This window comes from Protomyctophum bolini (assembly GCF_963924005.1).
Source record: "Protomyctophum bolini genome assembly, chromosome: 10".
Classification (NCBI taxonomy): domain Eukaryota; kingdom Metazoa; phylum Chordata; class Actinopteri; order Myctophiformes; family Myctophidae; genus Protomyctophum; species Protomyctophum bolini.
In genome coordinates this window covers 14,458,070-14,478,119 of record NC_137871.1, presented here as the reverse complement: position 1 = coordinate 14,478,119, position 20,050 = coordinate 14,458,070, and the positions used below count along the sequence as shown (strand labels likewise).

At 41.2% G+C, this 20,050-nt stretch overlaps 2 protein-coding genes across 3 annotated transcripts; both read left to right on the top strand.

Annotated features, from left to right (window-relative positions):
• Positions 1-2,094: 2,094 nt before the first annotated feature.
• On the top strand, positions 2,095-10,952 carry dpf2l (D4, zinc and double PHD fingers family 2, like). 2 transcript variants are annotated; one of them, XM_080774794.1, is made up of 11 exons: positions 2,095-2,146; positions 3,056-3,216; positions 3,859-3,966; positions 6,211-6,407; positions 6,589-6,681; positions 6,817-6,901; positions 7,286-7,420; positions 7,816-7,947; positions 8,143-8,255; positions 8,859-8,940; positions 9,036-10,952. In XM_080774794.1, the coding sequence occupies exons 1-11, from the start codon at positions 2,115-2,117 to the stop codon at positions 9,119-9,121; spliced, it is 1,224 nt and encodes a 407-aa protein (XP_080630920.1). In that variant the 5' UTR covers positions 2,095-2,114; the 3' UTR covers positions 9,122-10,952. The 2 variants fall into 2 exon arrangements, with proteins under 2 accessions (XP_080630920.1, XP_080630919.1); XM_080774793.1 differs by having other exon boundaries at positions 6,208-6,407.
• A 2,276-nt stretch (positions 10,953-13,228) lies between these two features.
• On the top strand, positions 13,229-19,078 carry LOC308322581 (high-affinity choline transporter 1-like; the record flags this gene model as incomplete). The annotated part of the gene is made up of 8 exons (XM_080773945.1): positions 13,229-13,412; positions 14,743-14,856; positions 15,015-15,170; positions 15,407-15,555; positions 15,927-16,070; positions 16,475-16,628; positions 17,167-17,384; positions 18,231-19,078. 8 exons carry the CDS (start codon positions 13,229-13,231, stop codon positions 18,726-18,728), a joined length of 1,617 nt encoding a protein of 538 aa, XP_080630071.1. The 3' UTR covers positions 18,729-19,078.
• Positions 19,079-20,050: the final 972 nt, after the last annotated feature.

Below are 20,050 nucleotides of genomic sequence, written 5' to 3'. Positions count from 1 at the left end.
AAAACAGAGACAATGAATAAAGCCCAATTTATATACTTTTCTGCATGATGGTGTCACTCACAGCAAATAACTGATTTTTCAGTTAAAGTGGATACGCCACTTTAGTTATTTTCAGCGAGCAATGTGGTTACCGTATGTTGTGCAATAAAGTATAAATTAAGCCTAGTTTATGCGACGTCCCATGATTGTGAGATCATTCACCAAATCTGCCCGCATCTGTGAACATTTTCAAAACATTCCCAAAAACTAAAAGGTCTGGTTCTTTTATTGTTTGCATATATATATATATATATATATATATATATACACACACACACACACACACAGTATATATATATATCACTAAAATGAAATGTCAAATGTCAAGGTCACAAGCAAGAGAAGTGCAGGCAGGGTTTGCATCCCCAGGGACATTTATTTAATTTGTTTGTTTATTGGTTTATCAAGATAAAAAAGAGAGTTTGCCAAAACTGTTGGACAAACAAACTTGGATACATCATCAGTGTTTCAACCTGGAATCTTTGGGTGTTTCTGGGTCTTGTAACAGACAAGACAAACAGCTCCTCCAAGTCATTGGTTCCAAACCTTTTTATACTGAAGTACCAACTACAGGAGCGTATACCTGCCCTTTTTGTTCCATTCCTAAGCCAATAATGCTGCTGCTCTGACAAAACTCTATAATCACTAATCAGCACAACTGATAATATTTCTAATGTGATTAATCCATGCTGTGAAGCCCATTTCAGCATGGCTGGATAGCCTATTTCAACCAGCTCAGAAGAACTAGTAATATAAATATTTCATTCCACTTTTGTCTTTTTTTCTCATATCTTCGTATCTTCTCCTGCTGTTGGTAGTCTGTGCCTGCTAGCAGTTCCCACCTGATGTTGTATGGGAGTTCCGACTGATTCAGACCATACTGAATAACTGCTACTGTAGCTTACATAATGTCTTGGCGTTCTTCTGGAAGAAGCTGTGTATAAGGTGTGTTCAGCCAGGGATTGATCTCATCTCAGCCCCCAAAGCCCAAATACAAACATCTTTGTCCCGATGATGATGGCAGAGTGACATGCTGAATCAGGTGGTGTAGTACCTCTGGTGTTAATTAAAGACCAGGCCATTGTGGTTGTGTCCAACTTGTACATGCCATTAGTGAGTGTAATGACACTCGACCATGGATAAACATGACCTTCTCCAAGACACAGGCTGACGTGGTAGTACCTCCCCTCTGGCTCGGGTTGAGCCTTCCAGCGGGGTCAAGCTCCCATCATCGACTCCATCCTACAGTAAGTAGTAAAGTACATCTGGCTAGCTTCACAATGCATCACATTGTGAGCTTAGATCTGCTATTTTCAAATGGTCGAATAATGTATATAGTGTATATGCAGTGGAGTGAAAGTACAATATTTGCCTCTGAGATGTAGTGGAGTAGAAGTAAAAGAAGTATTGAAATATGGAAATACTCCAGTAAAGTAAAAGCTCCTCAATAGGAGTGGTGTGGGGTCACCACCATGCCATCTTGTGGTGGACATTTTCTCAAAATTTGATTTTTGCCACAGACATACAAAATAAGTGGTCACTGTGGTCAATAGGCCTAGTAAGGTGTCTCCAGGCCGAGGAAACTTTTTAAATATAGCCAGAAACCATAGGCAGAGAATGGGGAAGGCTGCCTTCCGAAGGCAGCTATTAAACAGTTGTAAATTGAATCTAGTCATATTAGCCAACATAATTGTGCACCTTGTCACCTTCACTATTTTATTCTATTCTATTCTATTCTATTCTATTTTATTTTATTTTATTTTATTTTATTTTATTTACCCTGTCATATAGTTGTTATATGCATAGAGTTGTATGACACCATCACTGTCTATTCAGATGCATCATGCCGAATGAATGGTTGTGTTATACGTGTAAATATGTTATTGACTAATTAACTGTATCGTTATTATAAAATTAAAAATATATGAAATTCAAATAGGCAAAAAATAAATTAAAATAAGAAGCCCCTTTGAAGCCAGTCGAACCAGAGTGGAACCATGAGTGGAACGTGATAATAGTAGTATGCGCATTGCGCATGCGCCGTGGTGGCATTCACACAACTGCATCAAGCAAACATGGCGGCGGCCGTCGACAGTGTTGTGAAAGTGTAAGTTTACCCTTTTTTATTGGAGAACAAGAACTACAACACCGATAAGGTTATGAATGCAGATTAAAGTAACAAGAGCCCAGGCGGCCTGAAAAATGCAAATGCCGCATTCGTGGCCTCGCAAGACAGCAATGATCCCCCAGAGGGTAACATTAGCTAACTGTGCTAGTCGTGCTAGCCGTGGTCAGCAATGTATTGAAATGATGCTACCACTGAGTAGCTCTTTTTCTTGACAAATTAGCCAGGCAGTGAAGTGCTTTGATAGTTTTAATTCGCGACAAACATCACATTATTACTAGCTGATGGTTCAAACACAAATAGGAATGTTAGTGATTTGTCAGCCTGCCTGTCGCATTTTTTAAGATGAAAGGGATGTGCTAATAAGCCACCTTTTGTTCTGAATATGCTCGCAGCACCACTGCGCTAGTCTAATCACAATGGAAACACAATGATTTTAGTTGTTGCATCTAAAAGGTGTCGCTCTTTACTGTCGTTTATTCAGAAACGAGGGAAATGGAACATATCTATCTAGAACAGAACGTATATACTAACATTTTACTGGTATGGGTAATGTGGGTATTACTATTTTTGGTATGTTGTGGTAAATGTATTTTTTAGGTACAACCGACGTAAGTGTAGTCTTTTTCTGGTTTTAATACCATTGCAAAAAAATTATAAAACCCACTTTAAGTGCTAATATATTCTGCTATTTTCACCACATTTGACATCTCTTTGACAAAAAAAAAAAAAAAAGTTGAGGTATTTGTTCCAAAATATCTTAATTTGATTTAGTCCCTACTACCTATCACCCTGTCCTACTTATTGTAAACTCTACTTCCAATAATATTCTGTTCATCACTGGGAGTCGGACTGATTATCTTATTTCTGTTGCCATCTTCCGCATTTCAGACTGGGCGAGCAGTATTACAAAGATGCTATGGAGCAGTGTCATAGCTACAATGCCCGCCTGTGTGCAGAGCGCAGCATCCTTATGCCTTTCCTGGACTCTCAGACCGGTGTGGCCCAATCTAACTGCTACATCTGGATGGAGAAGAGGCACAGGAGTGCAGGTCGGTGTTGGCAGATTTTGCGAGAGAAATAAGCAACCAGGTCTATGTAAACTAGCCCAAAAGAAGCGCCTGTTAGGCCACATGAGCAGTGAACGCTGTAACACCTGTGTGTAGTGAGGGGCTCTCTTACCATTGTACTTCATTCATTCATTGTCAATGGGGATTTAATTTTTTTTAATTTGTAGGACAAAATTAGCCGATTTGCTTGTCTACATATGACGTAAATTCTCCATTCATTGTCAATGGCATTTAATGTTTGTGTTAACACAAAAATCTACACTATAGCTGAATATAGGAGGGGCTAGTGTCCCTCAAAAACCTATACACACATTGGCTATTTGAAAATAGACAATTACTGTACAAGCTTGTAGAATGTCTATTTATTTTCTTCTAAATGTGATAACAGATTTATGGGTCCCTTTCCCTTATTCCTCTTTGCTTTTGTTGAAGTGAATTTAAGATCAGTCCTATTTCAACCATACAAATGCATCTGCGCTGTGAGCTTGTAGATCTGTCATTTTTAGATTTTTGAAAACTACACATCGGCATGCTTAATTGCAGGAAACAGTCCAAGGACTTTTACATTCTGTTTGACTAGAGGGACATATCTTCACAGTGTGTGTTGTTAATTTATTTGAACAGGTGTGGCTCCAGGGCAGCTCTATACCTACCCAGCCCGCCGTTGGAGAAAGAAGAGACGTGCCCACCCTCCTGAGGATCCACGGCTGGCCTTCCCGCCTCTTAAAACAGGTATTTGAAACATTCAGCTAGCCTTCCTGTCCAGTAGCCTTTTCTTTTGTCCCCTCACAAATTTAGTTGTGGGTATATAACTGACTTCTGTTGTTATATAGTGGCTATAACTAAAAATACATTGCATGGATGCACCTGGGACGTATCCTCACTCCTCAGTGATGTTTGCTGAGGTCAACCGGGTTTCGGGTCTTCCAACATCATACCCCTCACTCAGGCGACCCAGCCGGGTTTGATCAAATCCCGACTTACGTCCCAGTAGCTACTCTCGATCAGTCCATCAGGGAATGTGAAAGGCCACACAATCCGTTGCTCCGCAACTACTCTGCCGGGACTGGGAGGCTGGGAGCACCAAATTCTGGCGCGTGGAAGGACTAGGCTCTGTGGGTTGACGACTCCTGTCCGGGCCCCTCCTACGTCTCACCAGGTCCACTCCTGCTCTCACCAGGCCCAGGACCTATGCGTTGCACCAGACTCCCAGCACCAGGCACTCCATTCAGGAGTGGTGGATTATAATTGCCCTCCTAAAGGCCTCACGAGGTTTGTTGGGCTTCCTCCTCACGGAGGACACAGGCTGGGGCGCTAACCCATACTGCTCACCAGGGTGCCGTCTGCTTTCCGGCTGTCACCCGTCTCTCCGGTGGTCACCAGACTATACCTGGTTGTCACATGGCAACTAACTACAGAAGTTATCTAACGGCACTTTTCATAATAGATTAGGTGATTCTCTTTAAAGAACAAAGATGTTTGTTTGTTATTTATCTAATTTATGTGTGTTTATTTGTGTAATTTTCGGAGTGTCTAATGTCTATTGCTGTAATTTGATCTGCTCTGCTTCATTTAGGGCGGGGTAGTCCTGACACACACACACAGGATGTGAGGTCGCCTTTCCTCCCCAAAATTACACAAAATTGGCGACACCCCCTTCTGTGACGAACACGGAACTAAATAACTCCAAAAAACCCTTGCTAAACCACCAGATGACACCGTGGCATAGCCGACGACATTAGCCTTTCAATCCTGGTGCCTCGGGTTCGAATCCTTCTCATCAGTGTTAATTTTAAGGTTTTTATGAAAGTCTGCCCACATTGTGAGAAAAGTCTATAGCGGTAAGAAAAGACCATAGCAGTAGTTAGACAAAAAACTGTTACAATGACGGAGGAGGCGCGTCGTCTCGAGCGAGTCGCCGTGCTGAACATTGTGAAGGCTGCTAGATCCGACTCGGCGCTGTTCAAGCTATGTACCGATCCGTAAATTATTACCCCCCCAGACAATGTCAGAGCCAATCAATATTTCCCACCATGGAGGAAAGATGGGCAGTGCTGTCCTCCTTGAATGTGATGCATGACTAGGGGCAAAGCAGTTCCCTCCTCCTTGAATGTGATGCATGACTAGGGGCAAAGCAGTTCCCTCCTCCTTGAATGTGATGCATGACTAGGGGCAAAGCAGTTCCCTCCTCCTTGAATGTGATGCATGACTAGGGGCAAAGCAGTTCCCTCCTCCTTGAATGTGATGCATGACTAGGGGCAAAGCAGTTCCCTCCTCCTTGAATGTGATGCATGACTAGGGGCAAAGCAGTTCCCTCCTCCTTGAATGTGATGCATGACTAGGGGCAAAGCAGTTCCCTCCTCCTTGAATGTGATGCATGACTAGGGGCAAAGCAGTTCCCGCGTGCGTCACAGGAGGGGACGTCGCCAATTGTGTGTGATATCGGGTAGGAAATGCACCCACAGGACAGACATCAAAATCTGCTGTATGCACAGCTTTGTGTGTTTACCACGGAATGTGAGGATTTGATTGGCTGATGTATGATAAGAGTGCCCCTCACTTCACACGAGTGTGATTCTTAATACACCAATTAGTAGAATGTATATCATCTCACATCAAGCAACGTCCAATCAAGCAACCAATCCAATACTGAAATAAATCCGTAAATAAAAAGGTGAATATTAGGTTTACGAATATGGTTTAGTAATCTATATTGATGATCGCTAATAATTGGCATTTCATAACACTTAAGGTGTCTACTGTCTAGCTACCCCCCCTCCCCCACCCGTGGCCAATCACCCAAATCACTGCACTGAGCTTGTATTGTATATCCCACAACAACTCCAATCAGCAAATGTCAGCCAAACGTAATGGATGCATGATAGTCAGCCCCCGTCTCTTTGATTCTGTCGTGTGTTTTTGTGTTGGTCTATTCGCTTTTTTGTCTCTTCTTTTGTGCGTGTTCCCACACAGCTGACTTGGAGCTGGGTCTGAAGCGTGATGCCTTGGGTGCAGCGGATGGCAGCAGCCTGGAAGCCTTGCTGAAGGGGGAGCCCCTGGAAAGGAGAGGGGGATTGTCAGATCACCGTGGTCCTGAGGATGACCAGGCCGTAGCCGAGCCTGCTGCCGCCGCCTCCGCATCCACCCACACTTCCTCTGGACGTATCCGCAAGGTCAGGCTTTTGGGGTCCTAACTGGGCAGCCCCATGAGTTTCTATGGCTCCTGAGAGTTGGCTTGATTGGTCTTTTATGTTTCTGTAGTTTGTAAGTCTGTACTGAGGCCATTTCTTTTTTTAGTTTTATAAAGTCAAGTACTGTGCTTCCATCACTAATCTTGGTTCTGACCCTTTGCAGAGAGTCTTGGACCATGATGACTATCTGGATGACTTGGATGACGACGACTTTGAGGACGAGACTCCTAAGAGGCGAGGCAAGAGCAAGTCCAAGGTGAATTTCATATCTCATCCTCTAAGCATGTGTGTTATTGTATGTACTGTATTTGTTGTTTTATTCTATTGCATTGTCAAGCCCAGATGACAAGTGTTATTTGTTTTAAGTGTCTTTTCTCCTGTGTTTCTGCAGAGTCGCAGTGAGAGGAACGGCAAGAAGAAAACGGAGGCAGCTGCTGCAGCTCTGGAAGAGAGGGACAAACCTTATGCCTGTGACAGTAAGTGAATTGTGTGTGTGTGTGTGTGTGTGTGTGTGTGTATGTGCACACCTACTGACGTACTGTATGTGCATGTCGGAGAGGGGCAGTTGTGTGCTTAGTTGTGTGGGATAGTTTTTCGTTTTTTTTTTTTTTTGTGCATGTATGTAAAAAGCAAGACGCATCATTATCTGTAAAAGAACAGCCTGCTGCTATGCATGCTTTGATTTGAAAGAGCTCATCAGGAACTGCTACAAGTTTGACAACATACTAAGTGGAGCAGCCACACAATATCTTTGTTCTGCTTTTCGTTTGTTCTGCTTTTCGTTTTCAAGTTCAAAGTTATAACCTTAAAAATAAACAAATACCGTAACGCTGCTATATAACTGTGTATGTGTGTGTCAGTTTGTGGGAAGCGCTACAAGAACCGACCGGGCCTGAGCTACCACTACACACACTCTCACTTGGCAGAGGAGGAGGGCGAGGACCGAGAGGAGATCGAGGCACCACCCACTCCTCGCCAGCCTGAGGAACAGAAGAGTGAGTCTCACTCAATGTTGAGAGAGAGAGAGGGGTGTATACAGTATGGGTAGATAGCGAAGTGACAAAACAAAATCATGGAATGCAGTAGTAGGATTAGGGTTCCCAGCACTATACTCTGTTTGTCAATAAAGCTGTTGCATTACATCTATTATCTTTGGCATATCCAATGCTGTGGTAGTAAGTGCAAAGAATAGGAGACATTTCCCAGATTTGATTAGTCCCATAAAAGGCACAGTGCATTTGGCTGACATGGCATTCAAGAGGTTGGTAAAACAAATACTCTCATGAAGGTGTTGATTTAAGAAATTATTGTATAGATACTTTATAATTTTTTAGATGAGACAGATCGCCGTGTAGTGAATTGTGTTTTTGTTTTCTGCCCTTGTTCTCAGCACCTAAAAAGGGTCCAAATGGACTGGCCCTACCAAACGACTACTGTGACTTCTGTCTGGGAGACTCTACCTTAAACCAGAAGACTGGCCAATCAGAGGAGCTTGTGTCTTGCTCTGATTGTGGACGCTCGGGTATGGACCAATATTTGTTTGCTTATTGCACTTACCTTGTATTTTGTGTTACCCATTCATTATCGGCGAAGCCAAACAGCTATGCAACCTATAGAACCATGATGTTTTTTAATTAACTTAGTCAATCACATTTCATTGTTTTTACTGCGTCTCCTTGTGTTCTGAAAATGTCTTCATTCCCACCTAAATCACCAGGACACCCAACATGCCTACAGTTCACAGCAGTGATGATGGCTGCAGTGAAGACCTACCGCTGGCAGTGCATCGAGTGCAAGTGCTGCAATGTCTGTGGCACCTCTGAGAATGATGTGAGCACTTCATCTTCCTTTCTTACTGCTGCACCTTTCCAGTGCTATAGTATACATAATCACCTGTGCTTCATCACAATGGCAATAAAGTTAACACTACTACTAAAGAGGGTGCAAAAGAAAAAAAAAAAAACATTCCTGTTTTGTCCCCAAAAAAGGAAATGGATCTACTCTTAAGAAATTGTGTTTTCATCATAATAGAGAATTCGTTTTAATCACCCTAAGATGCATTACTGCAAATATGTAGTGCATGTAATGATGCATGTAAAAACCAGAGAAGTACAGTTAATTGACCATCTTCACTTAACTAATCTCATATGGACAGGACATTTAGATCCCCTTTTGTTTGAAAGCTGTGTTGCCGAATAAAGTTTTGACATTTTTGAGCCCCTCCTATATACAGGTTTAATGTTAGTTTTTAGTTTAATGTTTGTTTTAAAAACGCCATTGACAATGAAGGGAAGATTTGCGTCATATTGTCTCTTTATTGTTAATGGCATTTAATGTATGTGCTAACATGAGTTAGACTTTAATATATTAGCACCCCTCACTTCACACGGGTGTGATTTTTATACTTTATCTCATGCCGTCTCTTGTTTACAGGACCAACTGTTGTTCTGCGATGACTGCGACAGAGGCTACCACATGTACTGTCTCAGCCCCCCTATGACCGAGCCCCCAGAGGGTACGTTTTGAAACTGAAATTACATGGTCTGAAAGTCTGGCACTATACTTAATGTTTAATGACGCCATGACGGCCATTTTTGTGTGCGTTTTCAGGGAGCTGGAGTTGCCACCTCTGCCTGGCTTTGCTGAAGGACAAGGCCTCCATATACCAGCAGAACCAGAGCTCTGCCACCGAGTGATTGTCACTACAACAAGGTTCACCCTCGGCAATGGGAACCCATTACTCCCAGTCCGCTGCTGCAGGGGCTCCGTCCACATACGGCCTCGCCTCATAAAGAATCAACTACGGAAGCATTGTTTTCATCTACTGCTTCAAAAGGGGTGGGGGATCATTCCAACATAGACCAACAAATAACTTAATTTATCATTATTGCCCTGTCAGTCAAGACCCCAAGCAAGGTGTGCTTTCATACAATTAACACAGTCATACATGTGTGAGCGTGTGTATGTATGTATGTATGTATGTATGTATGTATGTATATATATATATACACACACACACACACACACACACACACATATATATACACTTGCGTGCGTGCGCACACTCTGTACGGTATATGAGAACTGTGCATGAGGTGGAAAGTTAAAGGCATCAACGAATGCCAGGTGATCATTTGATCACATACGTGTAGCCATATTTATTCACCAAGGCAATGAGAAAATGGCATTTGATTAACTAGCAAGGTGGACTGCTAACGGTTTGTTTTGTTGCCAAATATCTATTTTTAACTCACTGGATGGGGACGAAAGAAAACCATCAAACAAATGGGTTTTCAATATAGATCCCATTTACAAGGGATATTGTTATTACTAGTGGACTTTTGTAGTGGCGTTTGTCTGCGTACCTCTGTTCAAAGCGTTTCTATATTGGAGAGGTCTTCTCTGTTGGTGCCAAGGTACCTAGTCTGAAATAATCATTGTCATCACTTCATTATATGATATCACTCTGCTGCTCTGGATGGTTATTCTCAAAGGCATTTTTGGTCATCTATATTTTATTCATAATCACTGAGACAGATTACTTAAATATGCCTTTGGATAAAGCAGAGCCCTATTCTTGGGGCTAGACTCTAGTTTTGAGCTAATCATGTTATGTGGACTCTTCCTCAACAAAGATAGAAAGGCATTCAGCTGGTGAGACAACTTTTGTCAATGGAAGTGCTTGAGTGTATTGCCATAATAATCCACTTGGCTCAATGGTGTCACTTAACGACCTTGTTGTTTAGGGATGATTTTTTCCTTTTCTTTTTGTGCCAATTATTAACCTCAAGATTCAAGACCTACACACAACACCTACTTTTTATATTTTTGCCATTATGGTTGAAAAGGCCAAAAGCCAGGACAGTTTGTTTTGATTTGTATCTAGTTACCTGAATCTCTTGATATCAGACTTTTGTGTCAATGAACTTATCTGGCACCGAAACCCTTTTCAAGAAATCATGTGTCCCTCAAGCATCAATCCCATAACTTTATATATATATATATATATATATATACACACACACATATATAAAAAGACCTTGAGAAATCCATTGCTGTCAGACTGGTGACTCTAGATTGAATGGTCACGTCGTGTTGATTATGTAACCGCTTTTATCATTTCCTTGTCCCACTGAGGTAGATTTGCATGCAAATCACACCCATATGAATGCACACAGACACTCAGACTATTATTTTTATTTTATTTTTTACATTTTGTATACCGTATATTACTTGATATTCCATTGGTATTGGGAGTTTTTCTAGTAGAATTTTGTAAAGTATACAGTATAGTTAACGGCTTAAATTGAGGGGGGGGGGGGCACTAATGCATTGTATGTATTGTATTGACTTTTTCTATTTTGTTATGACGGTGACATGTCTGAATTTCTTTTGTGGTTCTGATTCCATAATATGAGTATTTGTACTGGTAAAATGTACTTTGTCGTACTTTTATTTTTTACATTTCTTTTGGTATTGAAACTGATTTAGCGCTACTAAAATAAAAAAAATATCCATGTATCTGAATTACAACTGATTTTTTTTATGTCATGTTACAAGTTCAACGCATTTTACTGGCTCCAGTTTGCCTCCCAGTATTGAAACCAAAACGCCTGCCTCAGCCTCGGTTCCCGAGGCCCAGAGCAGTGGCTGGTGAATCTGCCAGCTGGAACAATTAACTGTTCTGCTGCTCTTGTCCTCCAGATGTCCCCAGTGTTCCCCTTGTCACACAGTTGTCAGTGAGTCTCTTCTGTTGCACCTGTGTACAGTAGGCTGTGTTGATTGTTCTCAGTCAGTGTTCCCTTGTCACGGTTGTCCGTCTTCTGCTGCACCTGTGTTGATCTTGCGTTTATTTGCGTCCTAGTCGCCCTGCCCTGTCCCCTGTGTACCAACCAGTTGCGACTTTGGAGTCTCTCCGAAGTCTGTCCAGGTGATGAGCAAACGGATTATATTAAAAATGCATAGCCTTTATTTTCACGCGAGTTGTCATGGAAGCATGCCCAACATGACACCAGCAGTACCATCAATGCATGTACAGCCTAATGCATACAGCACCAAAAATGAAGATTGGATTAATTGCTTAACACTTTTGGAGAAGCTAGAACAGAGGTAAGATAAATATATATCCTTAACTAATTGTTGTATAGCATAATTCTATATTAATGTTTCACACTATCTTGCTGGCTGCTGATCAAAGATCAAGTATGCTACCAAGGTCACACGGCCAATTACAGATTATGCTACATTGCTACTAAGGCTGATTTTAAGATCATTTATACGTAGACTAATATTTAATCAGTTGTTTGAGTTGAAGAGATAGGCCTATCAGTTGGTCAAACATTAGAAATGGGTAGGCCTGTTGATTTTTGCATATGATTTTTATATAGGCTTTATATATAGACGATTTTAAATTTTCTGTGTTATTCGTGTCCTCACTGTTTTGCCTGATTCACTGCCCTTTTAGCTATTATTTTATTTTATTATTTGATGTCTTATGCTTTTTTAAGCACGTTGAGCTGCATTTCATGTCATGAAAGGTGCTATACAAATAAAACAAATATTTGTATACAAGAATACATTTAATGTATTCTTTTTGCAGCAATATGGTAGAGGGTCATGAGAAACGGTCAAGAACTGAAGCTCACAGTCACAGTCATTCGTCAAAGGATCTCTGACCTTTAGATCTCCCAATTATATGATTGTATATATGATCTACTTTATCCACTCCTGGGATTTCTGTAGCCTTGGTTAACCACTCCCCCTTGAAATTTCCTTTCATTTGTTAAATACCATATTTCACTGTATATGCCAAATACACATTCAGCAAAGGAGTGCAGATCAAATTATGATTAACCACGAGTCACTGTAATCACAAGTTAGTGTAGATAAAATGCTTGTGTAAATCATTTTGGGCAGGCCAAATACTTGAATGTGGCACTTAGAGGACATTTAGTTCATTAAAAATGACGGACAGTCTTACTCCTTTTCGAAAAGAGCAACATATAACAAGAGTTCTTTCACAGAAGAGGAGTTCAAGGTCTCTTCTTAGATATGGAGAGAAACGGTGTATTGTAAACGTCAGGCATGTGAAACACCTGCCCATATTTCACTCTCCACATGGATATACTATACTGTATGTGGGAGTGGGACATAACTGTATTATCACTGGCGGGTCAGTAGAGGCCACAGGCTGCATGTTGCCCACCACTGTTGCATCATAACATGACAAATAATATTGTACTAAATAGTATTCTACAAAATATTCAAAAATGTACTTCGTAATTTGTACTTTGGAATATTTTGTTTTATTAAAAGAAAGTACTTTAACTGTTTTTAACTGAATTTGTTAACATTTTACCAGGAGTAGCAAGTACTCCAGTACTTTAACTGTTTTAAACAAAATTTGTATAGAGTATAGAGTATAAAGTAATCACATTTTGTACTTCTGAGTCTGATAAGGATCCCTTGTGGGAGGAGAACTGGTCCTTGAGAAACCTGGGTGCAAACATGAGCATACACTAGAGATGGAGAGAGACAGCGTGAGAGCATGCAAGTGAGAGAGCAAGAGAAGGAGAGAGATAATCATATGTAGCCTATCTCTAGAAAAATATATGGTTACCAATATAGGATATGGCCTAAAACCAACTATCAACACAAGAAAAGTTGGGTGCGTTAGACAAGGTCTCAAATTATTAGCCGTTAGGCACCCTTCAACAGGGTGGGCACTGGTTAGTGGTTACTGGAACACAGACTGCGCTTTTAGATATCTTATCTATTCTTTTCAGAGAGTTCACAAAGGCAAGATGGACTTCAATGTTCCAGGATTGATTGTAATGATACTCTTCTACTTGTTGGTGCTTGGAACCGGCATTTGGGCCTCTGGAAAGTCCAAACGAGTTGAGAAGAGTTTCCCAGGGAATCAAACCGAAGTACTACTCTTGGCAAGTCGGAGAATCAACGTGTTAGTCGGTATCTTCACTATGACAGGTGAGTGCTATTTAAAGTGTGCAGTTACATATGGTCTATGGATTAAAATGTGCTTAATATAGACCTATTGGTTAATAAGAGTTCAGAGTAGGCTATATATTAAATGTAATTTCAGTTTAAATAAGTGATAGTCCGGCAGCCGGGGTTGACGGGTGGGAAATTTGGTATATAGTCTTTTTTTTTATTGGCCTAAAATATTGTCGATATAGGTAGGGTGTCCCTCCCCCAGATGTCCCTCTTTGCGTGGGACAGTCCCTCATTTCCAAGACTTTTCAGGCGTCCCACAAATTGAGACCGTGTCCCACATTGTGACTGACAGGCAATATTGCATCAGTGTTCAAATGCCCTAATAGTTAGTCCCACATTGTGACTGACAGGCAATATTGCATCAGTGTTCAAATGCCCTAATAGTTGGCCTTCTGTTGTAAAGCTCTCTCATTGTCTCTTCCTGCAAGATGTGTTTTTAAGCCTGTTAAAATAGCATACAAATAAAAATAAAGCATGATTTTAAAACAAAATGTGAGACACCAAAGGAGTTTATACATGATAGCCAATAGGCCTATGGTCGAATATCAAGGCATTTAATAGCAACTCAACCCCGTCCCCCCATCCCACTTGTCCCACACAAGCGATACTTCTGTCCCTCAAATGAGCAGTTTGGATCTGGTCACCCTAGATATAGGCCTACATACATTCATGAATCCACTTGCTGACCGGCTGTGGGTATCGGGCATTCTTTTATAGGGGTTTCTTGTGACCATAACATTAACATCCCATGGCAGGCAAAAATGGGGCTATGGCTGTTTTTAGCCCAAGGAGTGTATTTTCTGCTAAACTAATGCTTGGAATGGATTCAGAATCATGAAAACCCCCTAGTTTGACTCGTGAGTCGTCACACACTACATTTCTGACAATTGTTTTTGCCAATTTTGGTAGGGTCACAAGAAACCCCTATAAAATAATTTCCCAGTACCTACAGCCGGTCAGCAAGTGGATTCATGAATGTATGTATACTATATAGACAACATTTTAGACCAATAAAAGAGACTATATACCAAATCTCCCACTTTAAACAAAAGAAGCCTGTCGGCTGCCGGACTATGAGGCTGCCCTTTTAACAACAGTGTGGGTAACACGCAAATACTATGGGAAATTGTGTTTTTATTATGGGTCAACTGAACAGAATTACATTGAATCATTTGTCAGAACTGGGGTCAGCAATGAGAGATGGCAATGTGCATTTGCAGATGTGTGTGTGTGTGTGTGTGTGTGTGTGTGTGTGTGTGTGTGTGTGTGTGTGTGTGTGTGTGTGTGTGTGTCTCTCTCACAGCTACATTTGTTGGAGGTGGCTTCATTGTCGGAATAACAGAGGCAACGTACAACCCTACTATGGGACTGATCTGGAGTGTCATGCCGTTAACTGGAGCCCTGTCCTTTGTTATTGGCAAGCCTTGTTTCTAATCATAACCAAAACTGTTCAATATCAGGTTCACTGAACCCATTCTGTAGCTAGAGCTACGTGTACTGTGCATGCTGTTGTCAGAATAATAGTTCATGATTGTCACTGCATCTAAATCCCTCTTTCTATTTGCTTTGATAAAGGTGGACTCTTCTTTGTCGAGCCAATGAGAAGCCAAATGTATGTAACAATGATGGACCCATTTCAAATCAAGTATGGGAAAGTAATAAGTGGTATACTGTCTTTCGCTTCACTTATATCCGATGTAATCTGGGTGACTGGAACTCTTATAGGCTTAGGTAAGTGACAATAGATTCAACTTCTTTAACTTTGAAAATGTTAAAGAAATAATTTTGCATGATCTAGTATTAATCTCTGCATGCAAACTTTTGTCACGCAACAAACTGTTGCATGTTATACTTATAGACTATGAATCTTGTGTTCCTAAATGAATCTTTCACACTTTGAATATAATATACTGTACTAATTGACTTTTGAATTAAATGTATGCATGTGTTCTGGATTACCTTTGTAGGCGCAACCATGAAAGTGATTCTAGAATTGCCCTATGCTGTCTGCATCTGCATCTCTGCTGGAGTGGCCATTATTTACACACTGCTTGGAGGCTTCTACTCTGTAGCATACACAGACATCATACAACTCATTCTCATATTTATCAGTATGGTGAGTACCTGAATTGTGTTCACCAACCGACTAAAGCAACAATTTACATTCTACATGATCTCTATCTGCTGACTGAGCAGTCTTCACGTGTGTCTCACAGAGGTTGTGCTGAAAAGTTTAAACTCTATGAAAGAGAACATTACACGTCCTGGTGTGACATTGTGCTAGACAGACGCTCTGGGGCGGATTTGCCCCGGGGCGACTGTTTTGGGTCGAGCATTCTTGTGTTCATGTTACCATGATAAAGGTCTGAGCATGCCAAAATAGTGCTTGACCAGTCAAGCACTATCACATCAGTATGGATTGTATGGTAAAGTTGTTTCTAAACACTTTGATCAGATATGATATCTCAATCCTTGTGTTTTTTGTAGTGGCTGTGTGTTCCCTTCATCATGATGAACCCTACATCAGTTGACATCACCAAGACTGCTCTCAATGCTACTTTCCAGGCCCCTTGGATTGGCAGTCTGGATGGAGGAACAGCATGGAGATGGATTGATAATTTCTTGTTGTTGGTGTGTGTGGAGAGAGTGCCTTAGTAAATATTTAGGAATCCGAGTTGATAAAAAACTTGATTTTAGATTTCATAATGAAAGTTATGATCAAAACTCTGCTTTCTATATAGAAATAAGAGTTGTTTTGCCATGCGCTACAGACAGAAAATAGAATCAGTGTTTTATCTGTTCCAGACAAAGAAAATAATATTGTCTGACTGAGAATTTATCATTGTATCATTATGTCCTCCGTGTCACGTTTTCTCTCTAAGACGTAAGAGAATCATTTGTATTTTTGTAGATCTATAAACCATTATCCTACCTCTTTCAATCCAAAACACTGAAAGTCTGAAAGGTGTTGTGTAATGCTTCAAAGTTTCAGAGTAAAAATGTTATGTGATTGTTTTCTACTGTTCTTTCTAAAGACTTTTGGCAATCTAGGCTATCAAGTCTTCCACCAGAGGACGCTGTCTGCCCGCTCTGCAGCCACTGCCAAAATGACCTGCTTTTGTGCAGCTGTCCTCATCTGCATCTTTGGGATCCCTTCTGTGCTGATTGGAGCGGTAGCTGCATCAACAGGTACATAAAAGAGCATTGGATAATGATAATAGAGAACAGATCACTGGCGTCTGGCCCCCTTCCATTCTCACCTTTTGGATTTTCCTATCTATTTGTATAATATAGAATATTAAACATGTAAGAAAGTAGGAGCCATGTGGCCTGAAACATCTCTTGTTTCTGTAGCATGAGGCCGGCTTGATGTACAATTAGATCTCCTGGCTATTCGTACGGCCCCTGACATGACAATAGTATGAAGAAGACAACCACATGATAACATGTTACGTTGCCCTCCAGTGTCACCCTAAAAAGAGCATGCCAGGATTTAAAGGAATGCACTGTCACAACTAGTTCCATGCAAGGGCTACTAACTTTGATCAGAGGTGAACAAGCTTCTAATACTCTCTTGTTGTTTAAATTCAGACAATACTATTCGGACAATATTATCAAGCTGTATTTGATAGTGGGCAACATCCCCATTCTATGCCCAAACCCACCTAAAAGCCCTTGACAATGACTGACCACCTTGTCCAACATCTCATTTATATGTGAATCTTAGACTGGAACCTGACCTCATACGGTTCACCCTCTCCATATGAACGTGGGGAGGCAGGCATGATTCTGCCCATCAGCCTGCAGTATCTGGTCCCTCCTTACATCTCCATTTTCGGCATCGGGGCTGTGGCTGCCGCTGTGATGTCTTCAGTTGACTCGGCTCTGCTTTCAGCCGCCGCCGTCTTTGCCTCCAACATCTACAAGAACATCCTGAGGAGCCAGGTGAGGTGGATTTAAACAGTCAATAGGAAAAAGATATAGTCTAGGGGTGAAATAACAAACCATCTTAGCAAATAAAGTTGCTGTTGGGTGTAAATTAAACTATTTGTAAGCAGCCCTCGATTGATGAAAGAATGACAAGGTTGGGTGGTCCCGACGGGTGTGTTTATTTACTCCAACACCGTGAAAGGATATAGAATAAATACAGTTACAATCATCGAATAATTTCATAGTTTAACTAATAAAATCTGTGCATTAAACTTGTCACTTCCGTAGTACAATCAACAATAAAAATGAATTTAAATAATTATAAGACGAGTAACACAGGAAAAATGCACAATAACCAAAAGTACCACAACCAAACGAAAACCAAACAAAATACAATCATGACAACAAAATAAGACAAACAATAAATAAAGAATATAACAAACTTCAAACTAATTAAATTATTGCAGAACCAACTGTCACCAGCAGTTACACTATTGTTATAATTGGTAGTTGTAGTATAGGTTGCAGTGGATGGATTGAACATTCTAAAGCCGAGAGGTGAAGATGGTGAGGATGAAGAGAGGGACACGTGAGCAGACAGCAGTTTAACCACTTGAACCCCAGCATCCATATTCTGGGGGGAATATTAGCCTAAAATAGCAGATCTTCAAGCTCGTGAGCTTGTGTAAGATCTACTATTTTTGGCAAAGAGATTTGGTGTAGGTGGAGAAAAAAGCAGTACAGAGCCAACTTTGGTCCAGATTACTAAGTCTAGGTTTAAGTGGTTATCAAAGCCAGAGCGTTGTGAGAGAAGGGGCGAGAAAAGCCCAACTTCTTTCAGCTTTTTCCTTTCCCCTCCAGGCCTCATCAAGAGAGCTACTGTGGGTGATCCGTATCACTGTGGTAGTGGTGGGCATGGCCGGTACAGCGCTCACCTTTCTGGACAATAGCATCATGGTATTCTGGTTCCTGGGAGCAGACATAGCCTACAACATCCTCTTCCCTCAACTTGTCTGTGTCCTTTTCTTCAGTGTCTCGAATGGCTACGGTTCTATTATGGGTTTACTGGTAGGGGTGTCACTGAGGTTGTTGTGCGGGGAGCCGTCAATTGGGTTACCAGCTGTCGTTCACTTCCCGGGCTGCACTGTGGAGGATGGCGTTTACGTTCAGTGTGCTCCCATCAGGACGCTCTCCATGCTGTCCGGCATCACTGCCACTTTGTTGTTCTCCTCCCTGACTTCATTCCTTTTGAACAGAGGCTTGTTTCCCGAGAGGTGGGATGTATTCCAAGTGAAGGCCCAGCGGTTGCAGCAGTTACATTTAACCAATGTAGCCGAAACAGACAATTTGACAAACTGAATGTCTGAAATCACAAATGAATGTTGCAGAATTGATGCTTAGAAAAGTAAAGTGTTAATACAACATTTTATTCATATCAGGAATAAAAATGTGTTGAATACATATTAAATAGAGAACGAGTGTGGTGGAGCTACACTAACTCCGACCACTTTCGGCGCCATGTTTGTTACAGGATCCATCTACTCCAACTACTATTGTACTACTTTGTTGAGCAAGCAACTACTTATTGGACTGTGTATACCATATTCCATTGACGTCTCTGTTTACTAGTGCAGTGTTGTCGTTTTCCATGTTTTCCTTATAATCTCGATACTTTAATAATAATGTATATTGTATATTTATACCATAATGAGTACTTTTATTTTGGCACTTTAAGTACATTTTGATACTAATACTACTTTTATTGAAGTACATTTTGAATTTTTGACTGCTGCTACTCGCAATGCTCAGACCATCGTGCCACCAAGGATTACCAGCAAGAGGAGGAACTTGCATCTCTGATGTTTATTTCACCAGTAGCCTATTGATAGACTATAGTAAACAATGCAGCCAATACGGCTTCACGTTGCGGCGTTCAGAATATGTTTTTTATGCTGTTCAGACTAGGCTTAGAGAGGAAGCCTTTTCCACTAGGTCGCTACTACGGTCGCTAGTAGAGGTAGGTGAACATGCTGTCCAGACGCTTTTAAACCAGCTGGCAAAAATGTGAGCACTTGCCCACCTCTTATTATTATTATTTTTTTGCAGAGTACTGTATATTTGTATGTCATTAAATGTTTTGATGAATTGAGTATGAAGGACCCCAATATAAACAAGCCCAATAGGCTTTCTTGGGTTTAAATCCTCTTAACAGACCTTGTATTGAACTGTACTTTCCTGTGCTTTTTTCTGAAAACTAATAAAGTATTCAATCAACCTCCATCCAGCCACCAACGTAATCAAAAAAGAACCAAGATTCCTTTACAGGATCTCCTCACTGGTCAACAAAAACACCTTGAAGACCTTAACAGGAGCCCTCGTACAAGGTTTCTTTGACTATGCATGCACCTCTTGGTACCACAGCTCCTCAAAGGCCCTTAAAACTAGGCTCCAGACTTCCCAAAACAAACTGGTCAGGCTGCTACTTGTCCTCACCCCCCGAACCCACCTCACCCCTGCCCACTTTGACCGGCTGGAATGGCTTAGGTTTGACGACAGAGTACAGCATCTTGCAATGGGTCTGGTCCACAAGATTCGATACACCACCAAGATACCCATAACCCATGTACCTGTCTAGATACTTCCTTAATGTTAACGAAGTCCACACCCACAACACCAGAGGA